Source organism: Volvox carteri (assembly GCF_000143455.1).
Source record: "Volvox carteri f. nagariensis unplaced genomic scaffold VOLCAscaffold_46, whole genome shotgun sequence".
Classification (NCBI taxonomy): Eukaryota; Viridiplantae; Chlorophyta; class Chlorophyceae; order Chlamydomonadales; family Volvocaceae; genus Volvox; species Volvox carteri.
Genome location: NW_003307589.1, coordinates 240,068 through 249,296, shown reverse-complemented (window position 1 = coordinate 249,296; position 9,229 = coordinate 240,068). Strand labels below are relative to the sequence as shown.

Below are 9,229 nucleotides of genomic sequence, written 5' to 3'. Positions count from 1 at the left end.
GATTTTATACCTCATTCTCATATCTGGGTACGCTTCGTTGTTTCTTGTCCACTGCGGGTCAGTGTAGTTTGGCTGACTCATCGGTATTATCGGTATCATCGGTATCATCGGTATCATCGGTATGATAGAGAGAGACTGATATCGCGTATGATCGGTATGTTCGGTATCATCGGTGTTGTCGGTATCATCGTGTATCGAGCATCTATCATCGGTATCATCGGTATTATCGGTATCATCGGTATCATCGGTATCATCGGTATTATCGGTATCATCGGTATTATCGGTATCATCGGTATTATCGGTATCATCGGTATTATCGGTATTATCGGTATCATCGGTATTATCGGTATCATCGGTATCATCGGTATCATCGGTATCATCGGTATTATCGGTATTATCGGTATTATCGGTATTATCGGTATCATCGGTATTATCGGTATCATCGGTATCATCGGTATCATCGGTATCATCGGTATCATCGGTATCATCGGTATTATCGGTATCATCGGTATTATCGGTATCATCGGTATCATCGGTATCATCGGTATTATCGGTATTATCGGTATTATCGGTATCATCGGTATTATCGGTATCATCGGTATTATCGGTATCATCGGTATTATCGGTATCATCGGTATTATCGGTATCATCGGTATTATCGGTATTATCGGTATCATCGGTATCATCGGTATCATCGGTATCATCGGTATCATCGGTATCATCGGTATCATCGGTACTGTAATGAGGGGGGCCGTGGCCGGATACAAAGTACCACCACCACCACCCCGAGGTTGTGGAGGTAATCGATATTACATTTTTCCGATGACGACGACGGGGTAGCAGGCAAGAGGTAGAGGAGGGTTCAGGGGGACCGGGAGCTGGTAACAGTCAAGTGTGGGATGGCGGGGTAGGAAGCGGTGGGGGGAGGTGCATGGGAAGACTTTCCTCGTGATGCGTGTGCTGCCTTGCTTTGCTTTGCTTTGCTTTGCAGCGCATGTCGGTTTCTGTGGTGCGGGAGCGTGCGCGCGTGTAACTGCACCATAACCGCTGCGTGTTGGGAGCGTTGTGATGGGGATGATCATGCCAGTTAGGATTGAATGCCCACTTGTTGCTGCGCGCGTTGGTGCTACACACGCTGTGTGTATGTATGATGTGTGAAACAGGGGGGTGTATCTTCGCCCGTGGCAGCTACCCTGCGAAACCCTGCCTTCCCCGGTATTTCGGGGCACCTTCATCCAGTCACCCTTGTCAACTTCTCAGTGGATCGCTCAGGTTCCGCACCCACCACCAGCATCCAACGGATTCTGCCGGGTCGACAGCGGCCAAACTCCGTTCCTGGTCGGCTCGCGGGTTAACTTTATCCCAGGTCACCACCGTCCATCAACTTGGGGCGCAATACCTTCCACCATCGGAAGGACTTTTGACCCTAACGGGTATCGATCCCGGGATCTCCCGGGGGCAATGGTCGCGCCTTACCAGTGGTGCCACATGTATGTACGTATGTATGTATGTATGGTGTGTATAGGCGAGGGAGTTCCACATTCCACCATTGCGCCTTCTTGGGTAGCATCATTACATTACGGAAAAAATCATTCCCGCCAATCCAAATGCACGCACCCCATGCTCTAGAAAGGGTGGATACGAAAGATAAATGGTATATTATGTGAGACTTTGTTCTGCGAGAAAAAGATGGAAGACACTTTTAACAGTGATGCTGATCGCGTAATGATATCAATGATGGTGAATGAGGCTAAAGATGATCTGATACTAGAAGGACGTCATTTGTCGTTTGCCGTAGTGTACCTCAGTGTACGGCATTTGAGCCTGATGACGCCTTGACTTTTGTTACCACTGCCCATTGGGATTTTTGGCCAGTGTGATGGTTCTTGTACTCGCGTATTGTGTCTTTACATTGGCCGTTGGTTGGTTCTTGTATTGGCCATCGGTTGCTCGTTCGCTCGCCCGTGAACTGGCCAGATGTGCGCGCGTGAGTCAGCCCGGCGCAGGCCCCCGTTTCGGCTCCAAAGCTGTCCACGTCCTGAGAGACAGGAGGCGAGAGGATTCGCGTCTCACGCGCCTATGACAGGCAGGACGTGTGTTGTGTGTGTGTGTGTGTGTGTGTTGTATGTGTGTGTCTGTGTGTGTGTGCTTGAGGGCATATAGAGGTCGGGTGAGTCAGTCAGGAACATGCGGCGGTTGCTGCCAGTGTTACGGCCACGCAGTAGATGGACTGCCCGCGGCAGTTGGTCCGCAGCAGCCGCCGTCCACGCGGATTGCCAGGGACTCCTCCTCCTCCGGTGCCAACAACTCCCGTGCCCGGGGCTCGTTATCGCCGCTGTGAACTCGCCGCAGAGCAGCCTCCGACAGCCTCCGACAGCCTCTCCTGCACCGGACGAGAACAAGGACCCAAACGAGCATACACAAGCATTCTTTCAGGCGGTAGGAACCAGATGGGTATCCCCTTAACAATCAAGCGAGAGACTCATACCGGGCGGGGTGTACGTGGGATGCCGGTTGCCATGAATGAAGTCCAATAACTAAAAGCACTTTCCACACCTGGCGAAGGTGAATGGTTGCCTGGTAGAACTACAACGCAAGAAGCTTTTTTTGTTGTTCATGCGGGCCTCCTGAGCCTTTGCCATCCCTTGACGAACTGCTGCATGGCTGCCTGTGCCATGGCACCCGCTTTTCCACTCAGTACCGAGAGCATGTCGCGGCAGGAGGCCCGCCCTTTTGCTGCTTGCAGCTGCGCTGTCCGTTGACAAGGACGGTTCTGTGCCACCATCCACATCATCATCATCCCCAGTAGCGCCACCGGTTGCGCCGGCCAGCTCCATGCTACGCGGCTATTGGTTCTCCGCGGCCTTTGCTTCATGGGGTAGCACAGCGCAGTTCTTTAGGTGAAGGCCCAACTCGTGCAGTTTTGCTTTTCTTGTGGGAATCACTATGCCGCAAGCCATGCACTTTTTTGTGTGTAGCGTTTCGCGGTCGTGCACTATGGCCTTCTTCTTCGAAATAATTGTTGGTTACACTTGGCTTGGGACCATGTTTCGCCCTTCATCGTTCTGTTGAACACAGACTGCCTACTGTGACTATCAATAATGTAAGAAGCTACTTCAAGGTTGCCAAGGGCTCCGTAACACGCACACAATTGCCTCGCAGGAATCGCACAGAGGAGATCTTGCAGTTTTAAGACTGTTTAAAAACAAAACCGATGAAACAACATGACGTCAACTTTACGCCAAGATACTGCCCGTTATAAAGCGGTTATTATTTGCTAGCGTATTTTGGCGTAACGAGGTGTAATTGTACTCGGCGTATTCTTCTGAAATACGGTCGCCATACTGTCAAGCGCCAAACTTACCTCTTTGCGTTCATTAGCTCGACTCATCCGTACATGCATGAAGGGTTGTTCAGAAGTTACCATAGAAGATACCGTATTACCTGTTGCGTGTATAGTTACCGTACGGGTTCAGCCCGCCGCGCACCGCACGTCATTTGCCAATTACAGAGCTATGGATGTTACGTAAATGCCAATCGTCGTCACAGATTCAATTTTAAGCCATGTCAACGGCCGCAATGGGCCATGACACAGCCGTGACGCATACCACGGCATTTTGATGGCGATGACGATGACGATGGCACAGCAGCATTCATGGTTGACGCTGTCCTGGGTTTGGAGTAGCGGAGGTGTGTGTGGAGAGGGGGCAAAAAATCATTTCTACACGTCTTTCATCGTGTATCACTCGGGTTACTCATGAGCATTTTGGTTCGTCAGGCCTTTGGGCCGTACAGGCTTATGACGAATTGCCACAAGATGAAAGGTGAGGCCGAAACTTGCAATCATAATGTTCTAGGACGGCTTTGGGTTGCATAAACATGGTTAGTTGCATGTGACTCAAGCGCGGAGACTGTGCGGTATGTCAAGCTGTTTTGCAACGGCCCATATCCACGAGATCGTGTATTATTCGCTTGAAAACGGTTGCCCAGCTTGCCTTGTTTTGTTTATGAGGCCCTCCTTAGACATACATATCGGGCTTATCAGGCGCAGCACATCAGATTTGGCAGAGCAGCTGCAGCAGCCAACTTGTGACGAGATATACGGCAATGCTGTAGCTGATTTCAGGTCTGATCAGACGGCAGAGTCTGTATTTTCAGATAAGTGTATCCTATGCCTTGCCAGTCTGGAGTGAAGACAGAGGTTATGAACTTAAGCTAATGGTACGGCGAAACCAAACGCGTAAAATATCAAGAATGTGGCGAACACTTTTCCTTCGTAATCACATCTATTGTTTGAACTTCCATTCAGTTCAGCTTGCGCCAAGCGAAGCTTCATGAAACGTTATACTTCAGATAAAAGCTATGCCGCAGCGGTTCAATCCGCCCTTTGAGTGAGTAATGGGATCGGTGCCTGATTTGGGTTTAGTAACCGTCCAATGTGCTCAGTTGTAATGCTGACAGCGAACAAGGTGAAGTAGTATGGTGGGTGAGGCAGAGATATGGGCCTTTCGTCCGCTTTTGGGACAAGGACTTCCGCGACGTACGTGCCACACCGGGTCTAGCATAAGGTAAGTCATTATTATTAAATGCATCGTGCGTGCCTGCCGCCCGCTGCTTGCTCAGCTCTTGTCTCCGCCATGGGTGTTCGGAAAGTATGCATGCAATTGTGAATGTCGCACGACTTTGGATAGCTTTCATGAAATCTAAGGGCTGTTCATGAACCCGGAGTCTCTCATAGCACGGCAGGGCCACATCACAGAGCTTGATTGTTCGTTACTGCTCCGTAGGCATGAAGCTGCTAGGGTTCTTCTGCTGCCTGGCGCCTTTTACGACAACTGCTAGTAGCGACAACAAGGATTGCGCGACCGCTGCGCGGGAAGGAGCGAATGGGTCAACGCCGGCAACGGCATGCTCAACTGCGGCTCATCGTCAGTCTACAGGATCTGATGCGCCTTTGACACCTGAACAGAGCCGGCAGGCTTCGCAACCCTGCGCGGATGGATGTAAGCTGGCATGCTTGGAACAACCGGAGCAAAACCCATACCATCCAGCTGGATTGGCACCACGCTTGCGTACATGTGCGCCAGCAGGCTCGCTGCTGAACGAGCACCCGTTCAAGAAGACCTCCCAAGACCGCCTCAGCGTTGCCAGGCAGGGCCTAGAGCAGCTCGTGATGGACCTTCGGTACGTTGTGAGAACCATCGACCATGGCCACGAGGCGCGCACATGTTGAACGCGAACATGTTGACGGGAATGAAGTTTTGGGAAGTGGACGCTGCAGAAGGAGGAGGAAAAAAGCCTTTGCAGAAGCTGTTGTGAACTGGCCCCCAAAACCAGACAGCAAGTGTTTCATAAGCCCGCATCCCATACGGGCTTAAAAAGAAGTCTTGAATCCTCAGCGCAGCGCCTCCACAGCCTCACCACCACAGCCGTAACCCTCCAAGGTCCTTCGAAACGTGAATACCCAGATGCCAGATACATACATACATACGCACATACGGCTCTCGCAGCCCACAGCGTAATCTAAGTCATACATATATATACATACATATATACATACGTACGTACATACATATACATATACACATACATCTGCTTCAGAACGGTTGCCGAGTGCTGCTACGGCTGCGGCTGCTGTGATGGCGACCAGTTTCAAACGTCAACGGAACCAAGCAATCTTGGCTGATGATTCTTTGCTTGGTCAATGCTTCGCCACATCAGCAACGAGCCAACTAACTGACAACAATCGTACAACACAACACAGGACATGAACCTTCTCTGCGACATTCACACACGACCCACGCATTTATCCCCCCTACCACAGACACCGCGAGCACGCACCCCCCTCGCATACGTAAACGAACTGCCCAGGCAACCCAAACCAGTTCCAACACCATCCGGGTAGCGATGCCGGTTACCCAGATTTGCCTTACCTTGCTCTTCCCTCTCCTCGCCTCTCCTCCCATCCCCTCTCCTCCCCTGTCGTGAACCCCCTCATAATGAAACCCAGATTCCCCCCAGAGGAGAACATCAGGCTGTCCTCGTTCCCCGGGCCCACCGGCAGTTTCGATGCTGCTACTGCTGCTAGCGCTGTTAGTGCTACTGCCGGTCCAACCCAAACAGCCCACGCGGCCTCTGCGGCGGCGACGCCGGCTGCCAGCGCATGTCGGAAGGGCCCTATGGACCGCCCTGGGGCGGCATCTCGGCAGGGCGCATCAGTCGTCGCAGCAGTGCAGCCCTTTGGCTCCTCCACCGCCGCCGCCGCCGCGGCCGCCTTCGTGCAACAGCAGGAACCGCCGCCGCCGCAGCAGCAGCGGTCGTTATTGCAGTCGCCCCGTCCATGCCGTACTCCTAGCCGCAACACAGATGACAGGACAGCGGCAAACACGGTGCCTAGGCCTGCATCTCTGGCAAGCGCTGCGGACGTCAACTCCCGTGGCGGCGGTGGCGGTGGCGGCTGTACAACAGCTGCCGACGGCGTCAGCACCACCGACGGCGGCGGTGGTGGCAGTGGTGCGGATGGTGCAAGCAAGCGAAACGGGATTGGTTCTGCCGGCGGCGGTGGTAGGAGCAGCGGGCAGGGGGTGTCGGACGCCAGTGGTGACGTGCCGTCGCCGGCTGCTGCTTGGATGCTGCTGCGGTCTCTGCGGCCGGGAGCCAAGCAGCCCCGCGGCGGCGGCGGCGCCTTGGCAACGCCGGGAGCCGCGGCGGGGGCTCACAGCAGCAGCACAGTAACATCGTCGTCAATCTCACTCACCCGGGCGCCGACGCTGGCATCGTCTCCTGCCAGGGGGCACGGCATGACCCATGGGTCGGTGACCCAGATCGTCGGAGCAGACGGAGGCGGCGATGGGGATCACGACAACGGGCCAGGGGCCAGTGCATCCGTGGCGGCGACAACTCCTGGCCCTGCCCCGCTGCGCACATCTCCTCTTGCCCCCGTCACCAGCCTGGACTTTGGTGCTGCAGACGCGTGCAGAACTCCACGTCAGACTCGGCGGGTTTGGAGGAAAGGCGAGGTTGCTGCCGCCGCCACCACCGCTGGGGCTACTGGTAATGGTGGCGCTGGTGCCGGTGCTGGTGGGGCCTCCACGGCGGCGGCCCCGACCGGTGGGAACATCTTGATCACTGGCCTCAAAAATGCTGACTGTGGCAGCAGCGGCAGCAGGAGCATCGGCGATGGTACTTGCAGCGTGAGCTTTGGAGGACTGGCCGGCCCCATTTGGGGCTTGGGAACGGCTGCGGGGGCCGAAGGGGAGGAGGACGAGGAGGAGGAGGAAGATGGCGTCTTTGATGACTGTGCAGGTGGCGTAACTTCACTTAGTCAGCAAACGGGCGGTGAAGAGGAAACCGGCGACCCTGCCGTCGCCCAGGATTTGGCAGGGCTCCTTGGAACAGGTACCGAGTCTGCGGCCTCTGCGCTGCGCCGAAGTGCCTCGGTGCCGATGTTTGCCATGGAGCGGCCAGGGGAGCTCGAGGGAATGGGGCTTGCTGCCGGAAACACCGGCGGCGGTGGTGCCGTACGAACTCGCTTCACCAACCGACCCATCTCCTTTCTGTCGAAGCGTTCTCCAGGCAAATCTCAGTTATCAACGACGGGATGGCACACGCCACGGGCGCGCCTGCCGGTGCTCCGTCGCTGCAGTACAGCTGCTCCCGGCGGTGGCGGCGGCGGCGCTGACGCTGGCGGCGGTGATGGCGCTACAGCCGTTTGCACCCGGCGGCCCCATCTTCGCACTGTGAACGCTGGCGCTGGTTGGGGGTCCAGGCACCTTAGCGGCAGTAGCAGCCGCAGCGGACACGTGCTGCTGCCGAGCGGTACGGCAGCTGGCGGTGGCGGCAGTGGGGGCATGGTCTGTGGCGTCTTGTTGTTGAGCGGCGGTGGCGCTGGGGGCGGTGTAGAGGGCTCAGAGCAGAAGGACAGCTGCAGCGGCAGCAAAATCCTATGGCCACCAGGGCTACAGCCGCTGCCGCCGCCGCCGCCTCTGCTGGCGAGGGTGCTGAACCTGGGGAGGGGCGTGGCGGGAGGTACGGCCGCGGTGGCGGCGGCGGCAGCGATGGTGCCGCCGGACCCGGTGCCGTACAATAGCAAGCCGGCGGCGACTCTGCAGGAGGCGACGGCGACGATGCCAACGGGGCCCCCTCACGGTTTCGTGGCTGCGTCCGGGGGTCAGCGGCACCCGCCTTACGCGTCCAAGCACATGTCCCAGGTCGGCAGGTGGTGAGGGTGAATGGAGGGTGAATGGAGAGGGAGCCCCCTCACCTCAGGGACCTTTCTGATGGATGGGCTTGACCTGGTGGCCCCGCTGCCTCGGCTAGGACCGGCCGTGGATAATTAATTGTGTTGCAACTCTTCAAAAAGTTTTATTTTCCCCGCGGCGCAGCACAGTGCTGCGCGCCAAGCCTTCCCCTGCCGGTGCCGGTGCCCTGTGGCGGGTCCCACTACGACTGGCGCCTGCATTTGACTTCACATTTGGGACAAAGACAGAGAATAACTTTCCTGTAGAATATTTCCTGTTGGCAGAGTCAAAAACTTGCGGACGCCCCGTGTGTGGGCCCCCGCACCTCGGGCTCCCCTCTCCGCTCCCCTCTCCGCTTTCCGCGCTGCAGTTCAATCTTCCTTCTTCCTTTTCGCTTTCTTTCGTTCTTCCTGACTTGCCTACTCGCTTTCTTAGAACCAGTCTAGGCTAGAAAAATGCAAGCGAATCGCGCTGCATAATAACTTTGGGTTTAACTGGTGTAAACAGGCACATATAGGGTAGCAGGACCTGGAACTAGCCTGCGCAAAAACCTTGGCTTAAGTGAACAGAAGACTGAGAGTTCCACTCGACTTGGCGACAATAACGGAACTGTGATCGCACCTGTGGCCGCACCCGCCCCCGATTCTGGTTGGGATTCTGGTTTTAAGGCAACCCTCGTATGGCGGTTCTGCCCGATGGCGATGGCTGTCGTTGCTCCCCCCCCCTTCTCTCTCTCCCCCGACGTGTCGCAGATGGCGCTGTTGCCCTTCCTGCAGCAGCAGCAGCAGCAGTCCAGCAGCACCTTGCTGCCGGTGGCGCTGTCAGCTCCCGGGTCCTTCAACCTCGCCGCGCTTTCCCGGGAGATCACCGGGCTGCGGTGGATCGGTCAAGGGGGGGGAGGGGCGGTGTTTCAGGTGAGTGATGGGTGTGTGTGTGTGTGATGGGAGCGTGTGTCTGCGTGTGTATGATATAGCGGGAATGGGTGCGGG

At 55.9% G+C, this 9,229-nt stretch overlaps 1 protein-coding gene across 1 annotated transcript in view; it reads left to right on the top strand.

Moving 5' to 3' along the window:
• Nucleotides 1-9,229, top strand: part of VOLCADRAFT_106555 (uncharacterized protein) — a gene marked incomplete at its 3' end in the record, with an annotated part of 29,049 nt that overhangs the window by 11,427 nt on the left and 8,393 nt on the right. Inside the window, exons 6-9 of the mRNA XM_002954833.1 lie at nucleotides 3,596-3,690; nucleotides 5,091-5,184; nucleotides 6,791-8,210; nucleotides 8,993-9,154. Coding sequence (XP_002954879.1) covers nucleotides 3,596-3,690; nucleotides 5,091-5,184; nucleotides 6,791-8,210; nucleotides 8,993-9,154 — 1,771 coding nt within the window. The remainder of the gene's footprint in view (nucleotides 1-3,595; nucleotides 3,691-5,090; nucleotides 5,185-6,790; nucleotides 8,211-8,992; nucleotides 9,155-9,229) is intronic.